This window comes from Dipodomys merriami, unplaced genomic scaffold (assembly GCF_024711535.1).
Source record: "Dipodomys merriami isolate MVZ:Mamm:240054 unplaced genomic scaffold, mDipMer1.0.p SCAF_2, whole genome shotgun sequence".
In the NCBI taxonomy this organism is placed as follows: domain Eukaryota; kingdom Metazoa; phylum Chordata; class Mammalia; order Rodentia; family Heteromyidae; genus Dipodomys; species Dipodomys merriami.
Genome location: NW_027203381.1, coordinates 88,191,652 through 88,216,168, shown reverse-complemented (window position 1 = coordinate 88,216,168; position 24,517 = coordinate 88,191,652). Strand labels below are relative to the sequence as shown.

Sequence of the window (24,517 nt, the reverse complement as noted above, 5' to 3'; positions counted from 1 at the left end):
AATGTTGATCTAAATTCATTAATATACTACTTTTGTTGAATGGCAACTCCTTTGTACATATAAAGAAAATAAGAATTTTAAATTAAATATTAAGCTCTGCTTTTAAGAAGCAGAGAATTTCATTCACATCTAATTCCAAATAGGTTAGGAATCATTGTGTGCTTACTAAATACTAACATGCCAAACACAGGAAGTATTTCCAGACTTAGGCTGAACTGATAGAATACAGGGAAATGTATACATACAAATAATGGGAGTAAAAATGATTAGAGAAGCATGTATTAGAGAATGAGTAACTATGTAATTATCCTTTGAGTAGGTGTGAAGTGGTGGCTAATGAGATTTTGAAAAAAAAATAAAGTTCACAAGAAGCAGCAAAAGGATGTTCTAAGAAAAGAGCACAACATGAAAGCCTCCAAATATGAACATAAAACCCATAATATCAACTCCACATAATCATCTATGGCTTGGGGTTCAAATTGACACTCATGGGACAACCATACATGCTCTATGCATTTACTTTGTAGGATACAAAGTTGTTCATCGTGATTTTTTTCCAAACCAAACATATTTTCAAGAATCTTTATAGGTGTACTGACTTCTTTAGTCCTCAAAAGAAATGCATTCTGTTTTTACAGAACTAGCTATGTGCAGTCGACATAAATAGCTGGTTATTAATTCACAGAAGTGTATCTTTTAACAGCTCTTGGTAGTTATAAAATTTCCACATGATCCTGTCAGTTGCAAGAGACTAGAGAAATACTTGTAACATGAATGAACAATTCTATATAACTAAAAAGTGGAGTACAATGAAAGATGATGCAAACAAGATCATTTAAGTGACTAGCTATGAGTTAAAAAAAAAAAGAAGCAAATTTTCCCAAGAGTTGTATGTTTAAAGCAGTACTTTTTCCTCTACAAAAGTTGATTGTGGCCAATATAGCAACCTTTTCACTATTTCTACCCACCCCCACTCCCACAATACGCACACATGTAGGTAAAATGTTCAAGCCAAATCCCCTCAATGTTTCCATAGAAACTGACTGTTCATAGAGAATATTACAGTTCATATGTCACTGGGAATGAGAGCCTATTTTTAAAATATGTAACATATATACAGAGAGAGAGAGAGACAGACAATATACAATATGTTTTGATGTGACTGTTTTGAATGTTACCCATCACATGACATCATATAGAATTTTCCATTTGTGGCATCATGTTGGTGCTCAAATTATTTGAATTTTGGAGCATTTTGGACCTGGGATTTTGAAACATTTTTCTTTTCTAATTAGGATGCTCAATCTGAACTAAAAAAAACTTTCCCCAAACTGAAATGACATTGAAATGTACCATGCATTTATTAAAGCAGCAAGAAAAATTAATTAAGCATCAGTTATATAGTATTCACAGGTATATATTTAGAAATTTAGTTCTGACAATGACTCATATCTCTAAAAAAAAAAACTCCAGCTCAATTTAATGAAGTGGAAATATATGTTTAATATAAAATGCTGATATCTTCAAGGCATTATTTCTACATGGATTTAGGAAAATGAATTTTAAACAATTTCGAAAACATGATAAAGAACCATGGTATCTTTGAAAAACATACAAACAAAAGGTTAAGAAACCACAAGATGTCTAATATATTTGCTTTCCCAAAATCAGATGTACAAGATTCACTTTAAAAAGTCTTACTCTATGCTGAGTCACACCTGTAATCCTAGCTAGTCAAGAGGCTGAGATCTGAGTTTTGCAGTTTGAAGCTGGCCCGGGCAGAGAAGTCCATAAGATTCTTATCTCCAATTAACCAACAAAAAGCTGGAAGTGGAGCTGTGGTTCAATTGGTAGTGTGCTAGCCTTGAGCAAAAAAGCTCAGGGACAGTACCCAGACTCTGAGTTCAAGCCCCAGGGCCAAGACACACATTCGCGCGCGCGCGCACACACACACACACACACACATACGTCAGCCACCACATCCCCAACACACATACACATACATACACAAGATTCGCGCGCGCACACACACACACACACACACACACACACACACACACACACACACACACACACACGTACGTCATAGCCACCACATCCCCAACACACATACATATACATACACAAGATGGGAATGAGTATAATTATAACCATTGTTATATGGAATCTCCAAAAGAGAAATATCTTAGACAACATAAAGATGGTGAAACAATTTAAGAAAAGATAAAGTCACTGAGGCTTAACTGACAATCTCAAGTCACACGATTTTGAAATAAGTGTTCAGATTTTTTAGGTTTACCTTAAATTGCATTTGTTTCATTGCTTTACATACAATTACAATGTGAATTCAAAAGATATTTAAAAATAGGAAATACAATATGATCATGTCTTCTTCAAAATAGTCCTGATAACATTAGGAGGTTCTGAACTGTTATTCATATATAATAGTTATTAATACATGAATTCAGTGGAATTATTACCTGAATATTTAATAAAGTATTAAGTGCCATAGGCTTAAGATCCATACAGAATCATTATAGGTCTCTAAAAACTGAAATTTAAAAAATATAAAAGCAATGAGAGTGGCTTGAATTTGCAGATGAATACTGGGTAATCTGAACTACAAAATTATATATTCTGTCCTAAACAATTAATAAACAACTTTGGAGGACATTCTTTTTGTTACAGTTATGAGAACACACTGATTTTATCTTTTTTATAGAAACGGGGTACATACATTCTGGGGTAATAAAAGAGTTAATATTTATAAAGTTACACTTCATACTTAAGTTTAACTACATCTATAATTTTTTAAAATTTACTTTGGACAGGTAATTTTGTTTCAAATTTCATCCTAAACAAAAGAACTAAAATCTTAGACCCTCCACATAGGAGATAAAATGCAGTGGAAATTTTTAGCAGAATAATTGCATTTAGCAATTAAAAATAGTAAGCTGCGCTTTGAAAGAGTGAATTTTTACCATTCCTAATAACAAGTCTTTTTTTTACACAATACAGAAGGGATGCCGTAAATGGCATTTTCTGAAGCCCTGATACTAAGTTCTTTAAAAGAAAAAATACACAGTATTCATACTGCATGCTTGAGCTGCAAAATATAGAATTACAATATAATGTGACTTGTCAACAAATCTGACAAGTGCTGGGGCTGGCACCAGGGAGAACCTAACTCCCATCAACACCCAGTCATGTGGAAGTACAGATCACATAGTCCCATTATTTACAAAAACATTCCCACATTACATGTGCTAATGCATAATCCAAGCATATTTACTCAGAAAAATATCAAATATTTAAGAAATTTTAATTTCTATTTAGTAAGTTTATATCAGTCCCATTCCCACTCCATCTATAAGAGCCCCAAATTTCTAATAATATATCATATACATTAAATAATGTTCAATGACATATAAAACTACTGTAAGTTATCTTCTTCACTGTGAGCTAGCATAAATGCTGGTAAGCAGCTTTCCAGTAATCTTAGAGAACATATGTGTCATGTTTAAACAGATTAACTAGCTACTGCTGCCCTTCTGTTGCTGTAAATGAAGTTTCAAAATAAGCTCTCGAATATCTTCTCGTTTGGTCTTTATTACATGACGAGGAAACCATTTCTCCAAATGAATTGGTAGTTCAAAGTTAACAATTGGATCCTAATGAGAAAAAAAATACAAGCACTTTAGTAGAATAATATCAAATTATTGATATTTCTTTTAAGTTTTACAGAAAATGAAAAATTGGTAACAAAGTTTTATTGGGATGTAAGTCACATACCATAAAATTCATACAATGCAAATTTTTTTATTTTAGCATGTAACCATCAACACAATCTATTTAGGAAATTTTCATTAAATCACTAACTCTTGAATATCAAATTAAATATTGTCTGTTCTGCTAAAATGTATGTTTAAGTGAGTAATCACAAATAGAACTGATAAAACAGATAGCACAACTCAGACATCTGGTTGAATATTCTAAACCCAAAATCAAATTTATTTGAAAAATAGTACTAGTATCAAAACAGTCACTTCATGACAGTATGTAATAAAAAAGGGGGGTCAGAATCTTCACAAAAGATATTTATTGATTTCTAAAATGTCATTTATGACATCTCTTCTTATATATTATTATTATTCCCCAATAAAAACTTATACTGCACTCTATCCACTTAAAAGTACCTTTTAAGCATTCTCTAAGCAGGCTTCTGGGCAAAAGCAGATCTTTCAGAAATGATCTTGCTTACAATTGAATAAGCTGATAGCTAAAAAGGAAAGCTGTGGTTCCTTGTCATTTAAGATTTAGTCATCTGTGCTGCTATAGCTCAGATAGAGTCTCTGGTGAGCTAGAAATATAGCTATCTTTGTTACTGAATTTGTACAGCTATGGTGTTCTGAGCTTCTTGAATTTAATGGGCCTTTGAATTTTGGGAAATTTTCTTCAAATACTTCATTTCCCTCTTGTTTCCATTCTGGAACTCTAATTACATGTAAATTTGACCTTTTAATATTCCTCTTGTCTATTATATTCTCTTCTCTACCTTTTTCTCCTTGAGCTATACTTTAATATTTCCTGTTGTCTTTTCTTGAAGTTCACTAATTCAATCTACTGCTGTATCCAATGTGCTCTAAAAACAATCAAGTAAGGTTGCTTTGTCTGTTATGAGAAAAGTTCTTGAGACAGAGTCCAAGCTAGACTCAAACTTTCAATTCTCCTGTCTCAACTGTCCATCACTGGGATTGCAAGCATGTGGCCCCAAATATGTTCTTAACCTCAGATCTATTATTATACATTGTCATCTCTAGAATGCTCGTTTTTAATATATTTTACCTCTTTATCTATTTTGTTCTCCTTTAGCTTTAGTTTTCTCTAATATTAATCAAATCATTATAAACTTTTTGTCTATTCTATTTTTTCCTTAACTCTAATACATTTTTCTGTCTTTTTGCTTACTCATAATATTGTAATTATATGCTGATAGTTTTGAAAAAAAATGTTTGTATATCTTTACCAACCTTGAAGAAGCTTTCCACATACTGTAGCAAATACACGCCACAATCACTGCTATTATCCTGCTTAGGAACTTTAGGGCACAAGTCTACCATGTTTGTTTTGCTGAATTCACGGTGAGTTTTTCGCTTAACTTCCCATTCTACCTCTAAATACCTGAAATCATCAATAAATACAGTGAGTTGAGTATAAATTTCTTTTACTATGCAACACTTACAACAAAGCAGAGGAACATTTGCTACCAAGTCTGTTATTTTGAGCTAAATTTCCAAAGACTAAACTTTGACAATACAAATTATGTGAATTTTTAAGTGACATTTAAGAAAATAGTTTAAAGCTAACAGCAAGATTTTTCCAACAACTCAACTTTTACAACTCAAATATGTAAAAGTCATCTAGATTAAAAAAGTAAAGTAATAGATAGCTTTAAAAGTTTCACTGCGGGACAGGAAGGTGGCTCAGTGGTAGAGTGCTTGCCTTGCATTCATGAGGCCCTGGGTCTGATTCCTCAGCACCATATAAGCAGAGAAAGCTGGAAGTGGAGCTGTGGCTCAAGTGGTAGAGCACTAGCCTTGAGCTGAAGAGCTGAGGAACAGTGCCCAGGCCCAGAGTTCAGGCCACGACCCACCAAAAAAAAAAAAAAAGTTTCATTGCTAGTGTTTTCTGGTCCTATATAAAGTACTAAATCACGTACATAGAAATCAGACAGACAGACAGACAGACAGACACAGACAGACACAGAGACACACACACACACACACATACTCACTCACTCTAATAATTATAGGCTTTTTAGGTATTCTCATTTTGAGAGGGCAGTACTTTTGTCAGTCACTAGTATTTGCAATGATCTTTTACAAAGTTATGTTTTTGTTTGACTATAAATACAAATTCTGAATTTACTTTTGAGAAAATCCTTGAGAAATAATAATGTCTAAACATTAACTTATAATAGACAGGTGTTATTGACTTTTCAGACTTTATTTAAATGCATGATTTGCAGTTTATTTAAATGTATATTAAAATGTAATCTTTGTTATAGTGTTGTCAATAATTTTTTTTTTTTTTTTGCCAGTCCTAGGGCTTGAATTCTGGGCCTATGTACTGTCGCTGAGCACTTTTGCTCAAGGCTAGCGCTCTACCACTTGAACCACAGTGCCACTTCTGGCTTTGACTGAGTAGTTTATTGGAGAAAAGATTCTGTCAGACTTTCCTTCCTGGGCTATTTTCGAACTGTGATCCTTAGATATCAGTTTCCTGAGTGTCTAGGACTACAGGTGCCCAGCTTATTTAATTTTGAAGACAGGGTTTTACTATTGAACCCAGGTGGCCTTGAGCTCATGATCTTCCTGTCTCATCCTTTTAAGAGCAGAGATTACAGGCATGCACCACCATACTGGTTTGTTTCCAGTAATTGTTTTGTTTTTTTTTTTGGGTCCGGTCGTGAGGCCTGAACTCTGGGCCTGGGCGCTGTCCCTCAGCTCTTCAGCTCAAGGCTAGCACTCTACCACTTGAGCCACAGCGCCACTTCCAGCTTTTTTCTTATGTGGTGCTGAGGAATCGAACCCAGGGCCTCATGCATGCAAGGCAAGTGCTCTACCACTGAGCCACCTTCCCAGCCCCTGTTTCCAGTAATTGTTAAGACAGCTTCAAAATTATGAAATGATAAAACTGTCATTACTATTACTTACTCTCGTAAATTCTGAACTGTATTTTGTATAGAAGCAGCTTTCAAAGAATCTAGTATGAGTATACATGGCCTAAAAAAGCAAACAAAGACATTAATATGTACATGTTTGTATAAAGGAATATGCCTAAACATGAGAAAAATTATATTATTATTATTATTATTATTATTATAGCACATTCTTACCTTTTACACATTTTCTTTGGTATTGTCATATTCATCTCGGTACTCTGTAATAATACAAATTTTTATGATTTTACAACAAAAGCTAGTTAAATATATTAATATTCAAGGAATCTTTAAAATATTTCAAATAATTAAGGGTTTTTTTCATAATCTTTAGTGAGCTAACTTCATTTTTCAAAAATTCCCCAATTTGTTTTCTTTCTTTTTTGGGGGGTGGGGGTGGGGGGGTCTGGTCATGGGGCCTGAACTCTGGGCCTGGGCGCTGTCCCTCAGCTGTTCAGCTCAAGGCAAGTGCTCTACCACTGAGCCACCTTCCCCATCCCAATTTGTTTTCTTATACTTGCAATGTAATAGTTCACATCGGCCTCAGGAGTTATGGAGCTTTACCAGACCTAATAAATAATCCAGAACTTGACTAGTTCCATTCACTTATCATTCTGAGCAAAGATGATCAAGAATTTGACCTGTCTTTATGTATATTTCCTAATTGAATTCAAGATGCATATAGAGATGTATTTCTTCCTTTTGAAGTACAAAAAACAGTATTAATCTACTTTAACCAAAAAGGAATGGAAAGTTAGTTTTTAAGTTAGTTTTTCTTGATGTTGATTGTGTTAATAAATTTGAGAAACAATATAACAAACTTCAATTTCTTAATGCAGACCCTTTTGGTGCCATTATTTTTCTAAGGTGCATAGTGAAATCTTTGAGAGGCAGCTGAAGCAAGCCAAACAGGTACAAGAAGAATAACTTTCTTCTTATTCCTTTGTTCAAAATTTTCAGGGCTGACTAGGTGGCTCAAGTGGCAGAGCACTAGCCTTGAGGTGCAGAGCTCAGGGACAATGCCCAGGCCCAGAGTTCAGGCCCCACAACTGAGAAAAAAAATTTTTTTCAAAGAAGCAGAATTTAATTGTGAATTACCAGTACTCATTCATGTTCACTTAGCAATACTCTATTTCATCAATAACATTATATATGAATTTATCTTCCTTCATATTTATATAAAACACACTTACTTTGGGATCCTCTGCACTTAAGGACAGTGTTGAAGTAGGATGTAGATCATTATCTAACAAAAAATAATGGAGTATGAGACTTTACTATATATTTATGTTTAATAGTGACAAATTCAAACTGTAAAATATATATATGTATGTATGTGAGAGAGAGAGAGAGAGAGAGAGAGAGAACACCCTGGGGCTTAAACTCAGGGCCTGGGAACTGTCCCTGAGCCTCTCTGTGCTCAAGGCTAGCACTCTATCTTGAGCCACAGCACTACTTCTGGCTTTTTCTGAGTAGTTTATTGGAGATAAGGTTCTCATGGGGGCTGGAAAAGTGGCTCAATGGTAGAGTGCTTGCCTTGCATGCATGAGGTCCTGGATTTGATTCCTCAGCACCACATAAGCAGAAAAAGCCGGAAGTGGAACTGTGGCTCAAGTGGTACAGCACTAGCCTTGAGCTGAAGAGCTGAGAAACAGCAGCCAGGCCCAGAGTTCAGGCCCCACGACTAACAAAAAAAACAAAAAAACAAAAAAACAAAAAAACAAGATTCTCATGGACTTTCCTGTCTGGGCTGGCTTTGAACTGTGATCCTCAGATCTCAGGCTCCTGAATAGCTAGGATCATAGGCACGAGCCACCAGCACCTGGCTACAAATTGTAATATATACAGAGTAGTAAAAAAAAAAAAAAGAAAAATATCTCAGATCTATTTCATATTTTTATGGTTAACATTATGAAGAAAATTGATGATTGGTTATTATCAGGCAATGCATAAACCACAAGGTCAAAACCTGAAACATCAGTTAGCTGAGTCAATTTCCTATTTTAAAAAAAGATAGTCATCAAAGATAGTTCATAAACTGTCTTCTGTTTTAATGTGGAAAGTGAATTTTCTAGTAATCGCTCTTCTAAAATTGACCATAGTGATCTAAGTCACCTCACTTTTGAAGCTAAAAATAAGAGAAAATTGAAAATAATTGGTTGCTTCCTTGTTACTGTTCCCCCTTTTAACAGCATTAATGGAAAAGATGGTTGTCAACTGTGCTTGCTACTTAGGCTACAGAGACAAAATATGTAATTTTGATTTTTTTCAAATTAGTTTTTATTGTTCACATAATTAAGAATCCGGATTACACTAAGCAAAGTGTGCACCTTCTAATCTCAGACCCAGGAGGCTGATGCAATATTACAAGACTAGCCTAGGCTACACAACAAAATCTCAGCAGTCAGGAGCTGAGGCAATATTACAAGACTGGCCTAGGCTACACAACAAAACTAGAAAGAAAGAAAGAAAGAAAGAAAGAAAGAAAGAAAGAAAGAAAGAAAGAAAGAAAGAAAGAAAGAAAGAAGAGAAAGAGAGAAAGAGAGAAAGAGAGAAAGAAAGAAAGAAAGGAAGGAAGGAAGGAAGGAAGGAAGGAAGGAAGGAAGGAAGGAAGGAAGGAAGGAAGGGAGAGAGAGAGAAAGAGAAAGAAAGACAGAAAGACAGAAAGACAGAAAGACAGAAAGAAAGAAAGAAAGAAAGAAAGAAAGAAAGAAAGAAAGAAAGAAAGAAAGAAAGAAAGAAAAAGAAAGAAAGAAAGAAAGAAAGAAAGAAAGAAAGAGAGAAAGAGAGAGAAAAGAGAGAAAAAGAGAGAAAGAGAGAGAAAGAGAGAGAGAAAGAGGAAAGAGAGAAAGAGGAAAGAGAGAAAGAGAAGGGGGGAGGGAGGGACGAAGAAAGAAAGAAACAAAGAAAAGAGGGAGGGAGAAGAGGAAAAAGGAAGGAGAGGAAACAAAAAGGAATTTTATACTATGTCTAAGAAAAATGAAAAATCGTTGAAGAATTATGTGGTCTTATCTTTCTCTGATCACCTAATCTACAAAGAATACATTACATTATATTATGAGGCAATTGAAGATGAGTGTTGGTTTTCACCTCTGTAATCCTAGGTTTAAGGAGGCAGAGATCTGAGGATCATGGTTTAAAGCCAGCCTAGGCAGGAAAGTCAGTAAAACTCTTTTCCAATTAACCAATTAGTGATAGACGGCCAGCCTTGAGCCAAAAAGCTAAAACACAAAACCCAGGCCCTGATTTCAAGCCCCAGTATTGGCACATAAAATGAAGCAGCAATTGAGAGTTCAGATTATGCTTGAAGATCCATGGCATGAGGTTTAGTCATATTAGCAAAACCATTCTTTACAAATTCTATAATAAAACTTGATGCCAAAAACTCAACTTTAGTACATATCTATAATAAAAATTTCAAAACTTATTCTTTGTTGTAATAAGCTTACCAATATGCTACTTTTAATTTCATGTTATAATCTACAGCCATTTTATTATGCCATTATTAAAAACATTACATTAACAATATAACCTATTGTTTTGTTGTCATGTTGAGATTGCTGAGCCTGGAATTGCTGGGATACGGTTTGTGGGAAATCTTCATACACAACTTCTTCTAACCATGGAAAACAAATGACTGCAAGATACCAGTGAGACCTGTTGAAGAAGAATTATAATCTTAAAAGCATGCAAAATCTAAACAATGTAGAAGAATATGTTCTAGAGCTATATATGAGAAAATGTGTATGACAATTTTGAAGACATCCATTGTAATAATTCTTGGTATAATGTAGAACAATCAATCTAAGACAAATAACTACAATTAACATGGACATGATTAAAGTTATTTAGGATAAAATTTAAGTAATTCAAACTATTTCCTTTCATATAACCTGCATTTTCTGTTAAGAATATAAATCAATAGACTCATATCATCACCTTTTTGTATTAGATCATAGTTTTTCTTCTTATTTATAATATAATGAGTAAAAATTTTTCTTATATCAAAAAAAAAATTCAAGGCTGGGACCTAGCTCAAGTGTTAGAGCACCTGTCTAGCAAATATGAGGCCCTCAGTTCAAATCCCAGTACTGAAAAAAAAAGTCTCAGTCCTTATGGCCTTAGAGCTATATGTCATTTTGTTTTTCAACTATATTTACAACATAAACATTGTCAAACTAAAAACCTAAGATAAATGAGTCATTGTCTTAGCTATTTTCAGAGAAAAAAATTAAAGATATAACCTGAGATTTATATACTATATTTTTTACTGATTATTAGCACTATAAATATTTTTTTCTAAATTGTCTTTCTTCAATTTGCTTTTAAATAACCTGAAATACTCACGACTCATTTACAGGAACAAATATGTAATCTTTATTAAAAATGTTTATGTGACGAGTCCATGTTCTTACTCTTCTATGTCTTCTCTGTGCAACTCTGGAAAATACAAAAAATTTGATTTACTTAAAAAAACTAAAGTAAAAGCTGGGTACTGGTGGCTCATGCCTATAACCCTAGCTACTCAGGAGGCTGAGATCTGAGGATCAGGGTTCAAAGCCAGCCCGGGCAAGAAAGGCTGTGAGACTCTTATCCTATTGTTTTAATAAGATGCAATAAACCCTCAAAGGCTATTTTTTGAGTTATTCAAATTGTCAGTATTAGAGATTGAAAGGTAAGTATTGGGTATCATTTACTTTTTTCACTCACTATTTATTCTTAGTTAAATTGCTCAATCTTAGTCTCTTTTTCATCTAGAACAAATAGGATATAATTTATATACCCTATGTATCTAAAGACACGGTTTTTTGTTTATGTACTAGTAGTGGGCTTGAACTCAAGAGGCTTGTACTTGTTTAGCTTTTTCACTCAAAGTTGACACTCAATCAGGTTTTTTGTGGTTAAACTGGAGACCAGAGTCTCTTGAATTTGACTGGCTTCAAACAGATCCTCAGATCTCAGCCTCCTGAATAGCTAGGATTACAGCCATAAGCCACCAAGATCCAGCTAAAAACAATTAAAAAATGAAAAAGACATAATGTATATAATGTATTTCTTATATTGTAAACTCATAGATGTGTACATTAATTCCAAAAAATAAAAACTCAAATTCCAGGAAATGGAAACATGGGGTTTTATTGTTGGTGGTGTTGGTAGTGGTTGTGGTGGTGTTTGTTTTTGCTTTTGGAGTTTTCTTCATTTGAGGGTAAAGGAGAGCACTGGAAGGAAGGCGGAAGGATAAACAAATGCAATCATGCTATTCATTATACACTGTGTGGAAAATGAACTATGTAACTTGTGCACAGGGACAAGAAGGGGAAATGGGGAAAGCAAAGGGATAACACTGTCTAAAAAACATATGTACTCATTACCTGACTTATAAAATGGTAATCCTGCTGAACAACACTTTAATAACAACAATAAAATTATATTTCATGTAACTGTAACCCCTCTGTACAGTATCGTTACAACAAAAAAAAATTTTTTAAAGAAACATAAACTTACAACAAAAAAAGAAATTTCTTCAGTACTGTACTTAATATAAGTTTTGGGGGGTAAGTGCGGGTGGGAGGATGTTTTTTTTTCCCCCCCAGTCCTGGGGCTTGAACTCAGGGCTTGGGCACTGTCCCTAAGCGTCTTTTGCTCAAGGCTAGCACTCTACCAACTGAGCCAAGGTGCCACTTCCAGCTTTTTTTGTTAATGTGGTACTGAGGAATCAAACCCAGGGGTTCATGCATACAAGGCCAGCACTGTACCACAAAGCCATATTCCCAGCACTTATAATGCAAATTGTTAGGACTAGACAGAGAGAGTGAAAGCTCTATGCTGCTGTTGCCCGGGTCACTACTACTTTTTGCCTATCCCTACCCAATGCTTTATAGCATTTTAGTATTAATCAAAAAATACTTAGCCAGAGACAGGCGCCAGGAGCTCACATTTGTAAACCGAGCTATTCAGAAAGCTGAGATCAGAGGATCATGGTTCAAAGTCAGCCTGGGAAGGAAAGTCTGTGAGAATCTTATCTCAAATTCTGTGGCTCAAAGTGATAGAGAGCTAGCCTTGAGTAATAAGGCTAAAGGACAGTACCCAAACCCTGAGTTCAAGCCCCACAACCAACAACAACAAAATTCTTGGCCAGAAATTCAACTAAACTTCAAACTAATATGGTATTTCACATAATGTTGCATCAAGTTAATTAAACAGCAGTAAATGCCAGCAATAGTCAAAAAGAGAACGTACTAAAGAGAACTGGTTACAGAAGTTTAAAAAAAAAAAGTACAAATTTTTTTAATGGCAGTGAGGCAATCAAACAGCAGTGTAGGAGCTGGAGGTCTAACAGTTCTGTCCATTGAAAGATGGACCCACTGGAGAAATTCAATTTCTTAATAAAATCATGATCAAAGGTAAATGGGCAAGAAAGAAATTTTATTCTTGCCTTCCAACTGCTCATACTTCTACTGGGTATGCAACAGGAAATGCAGCCGGCCTGCAAAAGTCAGCCTTCCTGTCAAAAGGCTCTTATAGCAAACAGACCCAAATCCTACAATGCCCATTCTACAAAATATTATAAAGAAGCCACTTCACAAGAAGCATGAAAATAATATATTTTCTCTTAAAACTCAACTGTGTAAAAGAATTGACTTACGAAAGATCTGGATTATCTTCTATTAAATTATTTTCCTTCCTTGTTAAACATTTATAGAAGAAACTACTAAAAATGTGACTTCGTTCAACAAGTTCATGTGATGCCTTCTCCAATATAAGATACCTGTGAAGCAGCAATCCCATAAAAGTAAATTACTTTTTTATTTTTGCATGGCTTCTTTCTCCAATTGTCTTATGTTGTGGAACTCATAAATATAACCAATTACATTTAAAGCCATCTCACATCTTCTCTGACTTTGACTTTCAGTTTATTTTTAGATACCTTACCTTCCATCAAGATCATTTAAAGAAGAAATTGCCAACTTATTCATTCATTTAGATAATAAATACATATCAAACTTCTACCAAGATCACATTTACACTAAACAGTAAAGAAAGTAAGAGGGGAATGGAACAGTAGCTCCATGGAAGTAAAGAGAGAAGGAAATATTAATCAAATATCATATGACAAATGTATAACAAAAGTTATAACACTTCTAAATAAATCTAGAAAACTTTCAAGCATTAAATTTAGTCTATTACTATACTAAATAATTCTTCAACATAACTTTAGAATGTAATCACTTAGTGATTAAAACTTCACAATGAGGAAATTTTGCTATTTCTAATAGTTTATGCAGGTGCCAGTGGCTCTTGCCTGTAATCCTAGGTATTCAAGAGGCTGACATCTGAGAATCACAGTTCAAAGGTAGCCTGTGAAAACAAACCCTCAAGATTCTTAACTCCAATTAATCATCAGAAATCCAAAACCCGAGGTGTGGATCAAATGACAGAGTGCCAGCCTTGAACAAAAAAGCTAAGCAAGGCTGTAAGGCAGTTCAAGCAAAAATATGGGGGTGAAGGGGATGGGAGGAAGGAATAGATAGAGTCTGCAGATGAGAATACTAGAAAAGAGAGCTATATACAGAGAGAATTCCAGAAAACTACAGATTCCCACATACCTAGTGGAATATTGACTACTATATGTATGTGAGGAAAATGTCCAAGGTAAGGAAATAACTATCCAAAATTACAGGGAATGGTGCCCAGCATTCACACAGGAATGATCCCTGTTCTTACTATTCAGAACTTCGTAATTCATAAAAGAATGAAAACAATATGTTCCTCAATGGTGGGAATTCGTCGTCTGTCTGACTTAGTAAATCTTAAAAACAATACATCTGAAAGCATGAACTTTTTTCCAAACAATTTAACTGTGTTTCTGAAAAAAAATTAAAGCATACAGAAATTTTAAAACACTCATACTTCAAAAAAAAAAAAAAAAAAAAAAAAACTACCAGGGCCCGCCAGTGGCTCACACCTGTAATCCTAGTTACTCAGGAGGCTGAGATCTCAGTATCATGATTCAAAGCCAGCCCAGGCAGGAAGTCCGTGAAACTCTTATCTCCAATAAACCACCAGAAAACCGGAAGTGGCGCTGTGGCTCAAGCGGTAGAGCGCTGGCTTTGAGCTGAAGAGCGCAGGGACAGAGCCCAAGCGCAGAGTCCAAGCCCCATGACCGACAAAAAAACAACACAAAACAAAAAAAACTATCATATATGCAAGCCAAAAAGAATGAATGACTCATAATGAAGACCAATCAGTCAACCCTCAAGTGGACAGATGTTAGACTAGGCAAAAAAGGATAGTAAGTTATAAGGACTAAATTTCCAAATGCTTAAAAAATGAGAGACGTGAAAGACATTTTTTTTTGGGGGGGGGGGTCCAGTCGTGGGGTCTGAACTCTGGGCCTGGGCGCTGTCCCTGAGCTCTTGAGCTCAAGGCTAGCGCTCTACCACTTGAGCCACAGCGCCACTTCCGGCTTTTTTCTTTTTGCTTATGTGATGCTGGCTGAGGAATCGAACCCAGGGCCTCAGGCATGCAAGGCAAGCGCTCTACCACTGAGCCACCTTCCCAGCCCATGAAAGACATTTTTAAAAATTCCAAAATCAATTTCTAGAGATTTATAAGTCCATAATATCTGTAAATATAAATGATATATTTTTGAGTCTTTATGATTAACATTACAAATGGTATTAGCAAAACTAAGAGTTTAAGTAACATAATAAGTTTGGTTTGAAAGGAATCTGTGAGATAATTAGGGCCTCTCTCAGTGAAGTGTCAGAAATTTAAGTCTAGGGATATAGGAGAAAATGAAGGTTAGAACTGAAGTTCCTTTGAATTAGTTTTGTTTTGTGTCTTTCTCTTTTTTGGTGTTACTTCGCTTGTTCGTTTTTTCAACTGTTTTTTCGGAGCTGAGGACTGACCTCAGGGTCTTACATTTGGTAAGCAAGTGCCCTTCCCCTGAGCTAAATCCCCAATCTTTGTGTTGTGTATTTCATAAAGACAGGATCTTGCTGTCTATCCCCTGCTGGCCTCAGACTCACTGTTCTCCTCCTACCACCTTCTGAAAAGCTAGGGTCACAGGCACACACCACCATGTTGGACCACTACATGAAAAGTTTAACAGCTTCCATATCTATACCTTCATTTTTTTGTGATGCAAGTTTAAAAAATTGAATAGAATAGTGATACAGATTTGTTAAGTGAAAGTTAACTTTTATGGTATTTAAAAGACATGATAGCTAAATATTGTTACTTCTCAGTTCTTTGCAATTATGTAATTTTTCCTTCATCATAATAATGCAGTTTAGTCAAAGAAGCACATATAAAAAACTAACATACACAAAAAACAAGCAAAAGAGCAGTAGTATATGTAGAATGTATGTACAATTTGTGTACAGGTACATATGTAATACCAATGAAAATTCAAAGAATGAAACTGAATTTAGTAATTTTTATAGGCAAAAAATTTTCCAAGTTTGAAATCTTGTCAGGTTACTTTAAAGTTAAAATAGTTCAAATAAAGACATTCATTTGCATTTATAGCAAAAACTATAAAACAAATAAGACCATTTATTATCATACTTACTTCAGGTAAAAATCAATTATTACATCATTAAGAAACTCTCCTTCTTCTAAACATTCCAGATCTTCATTAGTTACTCCTAACCCTCCCTTAGTAGGTGGTGGAGGATATACAATTAACCTTAAAAATAAAGTTAAAATTTATTGTACTGAAAATTTTAGTATCTATGAAATGTCTTATCTGAAACAAGAACTGAGTAGCAATCTGTAACTATAACAAAATCTGTAGAATATTTTCCTAAATTCTCACAAAGCTATTAATAATACTCTTATTGAACATTATCTTTTCTTTTCCAATAATTCCCATGTAGGGTTAGCCTCAAAAGATTAATATATTAGTATAATTCTCAGTATTTATCTAACCTTAATAAGCTTCACCTCAACACCAGTTACAATACCATTGAGGATGTCTCTCTTCTATATATTTTTTTTAACTTTCAACACTGCTTTATTAAAAATTTTTTATTTATTTATTTATTTTGGGTCCGGTCATGGGCCTGAACTCTGGGCCTGGGTGCTGTCCCTTAGCTCTTCAGCTCAAGGCTAGCGCTCTACCACTTGAGCCACAGCACCATTTCTGGTTTTTTTCTTTTTGCTTATGTGGTGCTGAGGAATCGAACCCAGGGCCTCATGCATGCAAGGCAAGCGCTCTACCACTGAGTCACCTTCCCAGCCCTATTAAAAAATTTTTTTTAAAACCTATTTTTCTATATTCCACTTCCAATCCTACATTTGAATCCCTACAAACAATTCCTTTCCATTCATATAAAATAGCCATCAAAAACTGTGGTTTACTTCTAGTGGCTAGCAAGTGGCAACAAAAACAACAAAAATAACAGGGTAGCTTAAAGGACAAGTTTCGCATAAGTAGTTATAATGAGGAACTTAATAGAAAATGAAGAAAACAAATCTTGAAGTCACACCAAAAAGTAGCAGAGAACAGATGATAACCAGAGGCATTCTCTGGTACCCTGAGACCAGAAATGAATTACATGCTGTATTTTTAGAACAGTCATGGAAGTACTTGATGGGCAAATGTAGTAATGTAGTAATTTAATAAAGGCACAATATATATTTCTTGCACCAAAATAGCTCAAGGATCTAAGAGTCATTGCGATTGCTTTCATTTAGTATCACAGCACCAAAAACAAACAAGAAAAAGTAGCTGTCTTGATAGTTTCTAATTGACTATTTTCCTATACTATGCTTTGCTTCCAATTGTTTAAAAAAAAACACACATAAAAGCGTGGAAAGCAACTAAACTACATAAGCACTTCTGCCTTATCATCATGAGAACGTATATACAATATGAACAAAAAAACAACTTTTGAAAGAACTTAAAATAAACTCTAAATTCTTAAAATGAGATATACTTTAGTAAGCAATTTCATTTTCCCTATCCTAATACAGACATGGAATATTGAATCTTCAAAAACATCCACTGCTGTTTGGGGAATGATGGCTCACACCTGTAATCTCAATTACTTAGGAGGCAGAGATTAGGACTGTGATTCAAAGCCAGCCAAGAAAAAGTTGGCACAAGCTCACCTCAATAATAATGCTGGGCATGATGACACAGACCTATATGCTTAGTTATGCAGGAGGTATTTTAGGAGAATCACCCTATCAAGCCCAGCAACAAGCAAAACATGAAATATTAGCTGAAAAATAACTATAGCAAAGGGGGTTGAGGATGTGGCTTAAATGGAAGAATGCTTGCCTATCAAGTTCAAGGCCCACCGAAACAAAAGCTACATTGCTTATTCCAACACTTCCAATGAACATTTTAATTCTTACCAAATATAACATTTCACTCTGTTATTTTGTCTTACATAAAATCAAGTGATATTGCATTTATTATTTTCTTAGTAGAATAAATTGCTTATAAACTCAAATTATCTTCCTACCATCACCATGAAAGTAAAACTCAAAATATTTTAAAAGGTACACTACTCAAAAGCAGCAACATGAATGAAAACTACTATAGCCCACCTACAACTAGGATATAACACAGTACATACTTCTGAACAGGTCCAGTATGCCTGACTTCTCGCCATTCTTCATCAGGACTGGATGTGATAGAAAGTGAGTAGCAACCACTACTCTGCTTCTGTAGGAAGGTGTAAGTAGGCTTGGCTGCATCTGTATTTGAAGGCTGAAAGAAAATAACAAGAAAGTTCTCTTTTTTCAATCCACAAACATAAATATGTCAATTTCAAAAAAGACAAAGGTAAAACTAGGTTGTGTTGAAAAGAAATTCATGTCAATGAGTAATATTTATATTTAAATTTTTTTTCTATAAAGAATAACCAAACCAAATAAATACTTGTGGTCAAAATCACCATATGTGATATACTGGTCAAAATTTAATTTTACTTCATTTCTTCAACATAACAACTATATAATTACAGAAGGATTTGGTAACATCATGGTTTAAAATAACCAGAACAGTTGACAAATAACAGAAAAAAATAAAATTTCAGAAAAAAAGACGAGATTGATACAAAAAAATTAATATTCTACTATAAAACGGGAAAATTACAAATTCTTATAAACAATATAATTAACAGTTGTCTCATTATGCATAAAGTAAAATAATGGTAAACTCTTATGCTTCATTAGCAGAAAGACCTATAGTGTGGCTTTCTATAAGTCTTTTACATAAAAGGTCCTTAGAGCGGGCGCTGGTGGTTCACGCCTATAATCCTAGCTACAGGAGGCTGAGATCTGAGGATCGTGGTTCAAAGCCAGCCCAGGCAGGAAAGTCTGTGAGACTCTTATCTCCAATAAACCACTAGAAAGCCAGAAGTGGCGCTGTAGCTCAAGTACCAGTTTATATCTACGGACATGTACATGTATACCAAAGCTCCTTGGGAAACACTTCCATTCTAAAAATATATAAGGGGTGTGTATATTATAAAACTTCCTTGATTTTTTTTTTTTTTTTTGACCGGTCGTGGGGCTTCAACTCTGGGCCTGGGCGCTGTCACTCAGGTCTTCAGCTCAAGACTAGCACTCTACCCACTTGAGCCACAGCGCCACTTCTGGCTTTTTCCTGTTTATGTGGTGCTGAGGAATCAAACCCAGGTCCTCATGCATGCTAGGCAAGCACTCTACTACTGAGCCACCTTCCCAGCCCCATTCTTTGATGCTTTTTTTTGGGGGGGGGGGGGGTCCAGTCGTGGGGCTTGACCTCTGGGCCTGGGCGCTGTCCCTCAGCTCTTCAGCTCAAGGCTAGCACTCTACCACTTGAGCCACAGCACCACTTCCGGTTTTTTTCTTTTTGCTTATGTGGTGCTGAGGAATCGAACCCAGGGCCTCATGCATGCAAGGCAAGTGCTCTACCATTGAGCCACCTTCTTCCCAGACCATCTTTGATGCTTTTTTAACTTATTATTCTTTCAGTATAATTTTAGACTTGAAAACTAACCAATTAATATGAGTATAAAAGTATTAATTAAGCTGTTGACTTTTTTCTCTTTTTAGTTGTTTTCTCGTAGATATTCATCTGTTTTAGGATCCTTTTAATTCCTCAGTCTTTTCTTGTCTTTCATGAACTTGGTACTTTGGAAGAGTACTAGTCAGATAATGTTTTTGTTTTTTTTATTGTGAAAATACTGTACAGAGGGGTTACAATTACATGGGCAAGATAATGAGTACATTTCTTATCAAGCATGGTTGCCTCCTCCTTTGTTTCTCCTTCCCATCAGTTCCCATCCTCCCCTCACCCTTTAAAACTAAGTTTGACTCATTTTTTTCAGGATTACACTGGTGTTACATAACACTGGGAAAAGTGGAGTAGACTGATGCATCCTCCTCAGTGCATGCTATGAGGGGGAATATTATGTCAATATGTGCTATCAATAGTGATGTAGACTTTCTTCACTTAAGGTAATGTCTGCCACGTATCATCACTGCAGTTATTACTTTTTTCCATGAATATTTATTTTATTCATGAATATTAACATTTATTAATAACAGTGAATATTAATATTAATATCCATAAATAAAAGACTAGATATCTACTTCTTCTTAAATGTTCACCTGTTAAATTTCACATCTATCAATGGACCTTGCCTAAAATAATCATAAATATAAGTAGTTAGTAGTTATGTTTGGTAGTTATGTTTTCCTTATTGTTTTTGTTTACTAAATGCATTCTTTTAAAGACAGGATTTCTCCTATTGGCCATTTATTTATTTACTTATTAACTCAGTTATCTATTGTTATCAGTATATATTTTTATTTTATTTATTTATTTTTTGGGGGGTCCAGTCATGGGGCCTGAACTCTGGGCCTGGGCACTGTCCCTCAGCTCTTCAGCTCAAGGCTAGCACTCTACCACTTGAGCCACAGTGCCACTTCTGGCTTTTTTCTTTTTGCTTATGTGGTGCTGAGGAATCGAACCCAGGGCCTCAGGCATGCAAGGCAAGTGCTCTACCACTGAGCCACCTTCCCAGCCCCTCTCATATAGATTTTGTTAGTCAAACTTTCCAGCTTTGGCATTGATAATTCTATGAGATTTTGTTCTTTTGATAAAACAACATTTTGGGGGCTGGGAATGTGGCTTAGTTGGTAGAATGCTTGCCTAGCATGCATGAGGTCCTGGGTTAGATTCCTTGGTACCACATAAGCAAAGAATAAATAAAAGAAATTTTAAAAATTTAAAAACACATTAAAATTAGCTTAAGAAAATATTTTTATGCCTGGCGCCAGTGGCTCATGCCTATAATCTGAGGATAAGATCTGAGGATCACAGTTCAAAGCCAATCCAGACAGGAAAGTCCATGAGACTCTTTTTTTTTTGGTTGGTTGCGGGGCTTGAACTCTGGGCCTGGGCACTGTCCTTGAGCCTCTGTGCTCAAGGCAAATGCTCTTGAGCCAAAGTGCCACTTATGCCTTTTTTGTTCCTGTTTATGTGGTACTCTATCACTAAGCCACCTTCCCAGCCCATGAGACTCTTTTTTGTTTTTAATTATGAAACTACCATACAGAGGGGTTACAATTACTTGGACAAGGAAATGAGTACATTTCTTATCAAGCATTGTTGCCTCCTCCTTTGTTTCCCCTTCCCATCTACCCCTTCCCCACCCTCCCCCATCCTCCCCCTCCCTGGCCAAAGTTGTAAAGTGTATTTTTTGACATAACAACTTGCACATCTCATTGTTGCAATGGGTCCACCTGTATCCCTATTTAAACGATTTGTGTTTTCCCTTCCCCTCCACAAATTATACCAATATCAAATACAGTGCTCCAATAAAATACTCTGAAAAAGCGGGAAGGTGGTACTGCGGTTCAAATGGTAGAGTTCTAGCCTTGAGAAAAAGAATCTCAGGGACAGTACGTGGGCCCACTGTTCAAGCACCAGGACTGACTAAAATAACATTTTGAAATCAGCGTAATATCAACAAAAGAATTTTTACTTCACTACCCCCGTCAATCAGATTAAACATATGCTAACCTGAGATAATGGTACCATCTTCATTTCCTCAGTAGCTGAAGCAAAGTAGTAATGAATAAAGGAACTCTCTTTTGAAGAAAGGTTCTGAAACAAAGGAAATGCCTGCACCCAAGACAATGGATAAGAAAGCTCTAATTCTCCGTTGGTTGTACTTATTTCCATCATAATGTCTTTCAATTTCAGCTCTTCTCTTTGTGAAATGGGAGTGTTTAGCTCAAGGAAAATGAATTCACTGGATTTTGCTATGAAAGAAATAAAAACAATTTTATCACTACTATTATTTTTCAATGGGATTATAATTAACATAATGTAATACCAGTAAGAATAACACAAAACTCAATGAAGCATTCTGTATGTGAAGGGATAACCCAGGCAAATTAGAATCCCAAAATAGGTAACTATTAGTAACTTAGAACCAAAACTAAGTTTGACTCCTGTTCTAGTTAACTAGAATGGAAACTCTGCAATTATACTGATAGAATTTCCATTCCTACTAGTGCTAACAAACATTTGTTGATGAATAAATGATAATTAAGCAATTACTTTTCACTAGCCTCCTCTAGAGATTTATCCATCAACCAAGCAAGATATTCTAATTAAACACCTTCACTTTTTCATAAACCATTAACAACAACAATAGTCTCAAAAGACACTTCCTTATTTTGAACTTATTATATATTTCTTCATAGTACCTACAACTTCTTGTTACTTTATCTTTAATTTTCTTGCCAGAGTAATTAGATCAGGAAAATGAGTAATTTTAAAAGTATAAAATGCTGGATGCCAGTGGCCTGTAATCCTAGCTACTCAGGAGGCTGAGACCTGAGGATCACGGTTCAAACCAGCCGGGGCAGGAAAGCCTTTGAGACTCTTATCTCCAATAAACCACTAGAAAACTGGAAGTGGCTGTGTCTTAAGGGTAGAGCACTCGCCTTGAGCTGAAGAGCGCAGGGACAGCGCCCAAGCCCACAGTTCAAGCCCCCCAACTGACCAAAAAAAAAGTATAAAATTTAGCTTACTATGTAAATCTACAATATACAAGAAAGTAGGTAGAAAGAAGGCAAAGAAATCAAAAGATAAGGTACTGGGAAGGTGGCTCAGTGGTAGAGTGCTTGCCTTGCATGCATGAGGCCCTGGGTTTGATTCCTCAGCACCACATAAGCAAAAAGAAAAAAGCCAGAAGTGGAGCTGTGGCTCAAGTGGTAGAGTGTTAGCCTTGAGCTGAAGAGCTGAGGGACAGTGCCCAGGCCCAGAGTTCAGGCCCCACGACCAGACCCAAAAAAAAAAAAAAATCAAAAGATAAAAACAAATTTTACTAATCTGACTTAATTCTAAACCAATTCTATTTTCAACTTCATAATGAGTTGAAGACTAAACAAATTTTAGAAAAAAATTATGATGCCTATATACAGACTAACTAAGAAGGAAACTGATTTTTTTTTCCCAAAAACTAAGAAAATGTTGAAGGTAAATATCTTTTATTTAACTTTGTCACTAGTTAAATGTCACAATCTATTAGAAATAATGCCAAAAAAATCTCATGGGAAAAGTAAATAATTAAAAGATAGCTCTTTTTCCAAAAGCACAGAAAATTTTTGTTTTTAAGGTAAACAATTTTTAATGTTTTTTAAAGTATTCTTTTCATTTTATAAGATAACTTCATTAACCTAAATAAAGTTACCAGGAGAAATCATATCAATAAATAAAATAATTATCTTATATAATACTATGGGATAAAATTATTTTTATACAATAAAATTTAATTTAATAATTATATTTTTGAAATTATTTTTAGAACACTTATTTTTTAAAACATTTCATAAGACCTCTCAGGTCATCCTGATATTTAGTTATTTTCTACTCACACTGCTGGCTTAATAGAGAGTTCTCTAACTGGGTCTGAATTTCTTGAAGATAACTTGAAGAAACCCAGAGGAAAAGGATAGCATGACTCCTTTTACTGTAATCTTCATCCTTACTTTTCCACAATCCAAACCTCTTCAAATGTGTGGTGTCTACTACCAATGAAACCTCATTCAGGGACACTGAAACAAATAAAGGTAATAATATAAAAGTTAATCTATTTAGGAAGATAGCACATATGTATATATGACAGTTCTTAATAAATTTTTCTAAAAGATAAATACATAGAGTTTTTAGAATCATGTTTCTAGTACCCTTCATTAAACTTAGTTGAAATATCTCAAGCAGTATTGCTAAAATAAAAATACATTCGAAATTAGGAAGTGTTGAAGAATTATTAACTGATAATAAAATACAGCCATTTGGTTTCTCACATTATATGATTTCAGTTATGTATAGAAAACTGAAATTTAAGACCAAATTTACAAAGCATTATACAGGGACTTGGGGAATAGCTCAACTAGGAGAACATCTGCATAGCAAGCATAAGGACCTGAGTTTAAACCCTACTCCACCAAAGATGAAGGGAGAGAGAAAATTTTATGTACTAATATGTCTCACTAAGAATTATATCATTAGCAAAAAGGAGGATAAATATCACTGTTGAAACTCAGGTTATCTTAAACTTGTTTTACATTTTTATCTTTCCTATCTTGGTCAGTATTTGACGGGGATCAAACCCAGAGCCTACATATGCTGACAAGCAATCCAACATTGACAAACATGCTCAAGTTTCAATAGTATTTTAATTAAGACTCCAAATACTATCTTAGACCAATTTCTGACTATATTTCTCTTCTAAAAGTATTTTTATTTCCCTATATAGACAAACCTCTAAC

At 34.9% G+C, this 24,517-nt stretch overlaps 1 protein-coding gene across 3 annotated transcripts in view; it reads right to left on the bottom strand.

Annotated features, from left to right (window-relative positions):
• Nucleotides 1-1,337: 1,337 nt before the first annotated feature.
• The window catches only part of Senp7 (SUMO specific peptidase 7), a 99,003-nt gene continuing 75,823 nt past the window's right edge, over nucleotides 1,338-24,517 (bottom strand). For all 3 annotated transcript variants that reach the window (XM_070030355.1, XM_070030354.1, XM_070030356.1), the window contains 12 exons: nucleotides 23,621-23,800; nucleotides 21,756-21,997; nucleotides 18,316-18,449; nucleotides 16,299-16,415; nucleotides 13,368-13,490; nucleotides 11,069-11,161; nucleotides 10,254-10,378; nucleotides 7,915-7,967; nucleotides 6,899-6,942; nucleotides 6,717-6,785; nucleotides 5,031-5,181; nucleotides 1,338-3,671 (listed from right to left, as the gene is read on the bottom strand). In XM_070030355.1, the coding sequence (XP_069886456.1) occupies nucleotides 3,534-3,671; nucleotides 5,031-5,181; nucleotides 6,717-6,785; nucleotides 6,899-6,942; nucleotides 7,915-7,967; nucleotides 10,254-10,378; nucleotides 11,069-11,161; nucleotides 13,368-13,490; nucleotides 16,299-16,415; nucleotides 18,316-18,449; nucleotides 21,756-21,997; nucleotides 23,621-23,800 (1,469 nt within the window). In that variant the 3' untranslated portion in view covers nucleotides 1,338-3,533. The remainder of the gene's footprint in view (nucleotides 3,672-5,030; nucleotides 5,182-6,716; nucleotides 6,786-6,898; nucleotides 6,943-7,914; nucleotides 7,968-10,253; nucleotides 10,379-11,068; nucleotides 11,162-13,367; nucleotides 13,491-16,298; nucleotides 16,416-18,315; nucleotides 18,450-21,755; nucleotides 21,998-23,620; nucleotides 23,801-24,517) is intronic.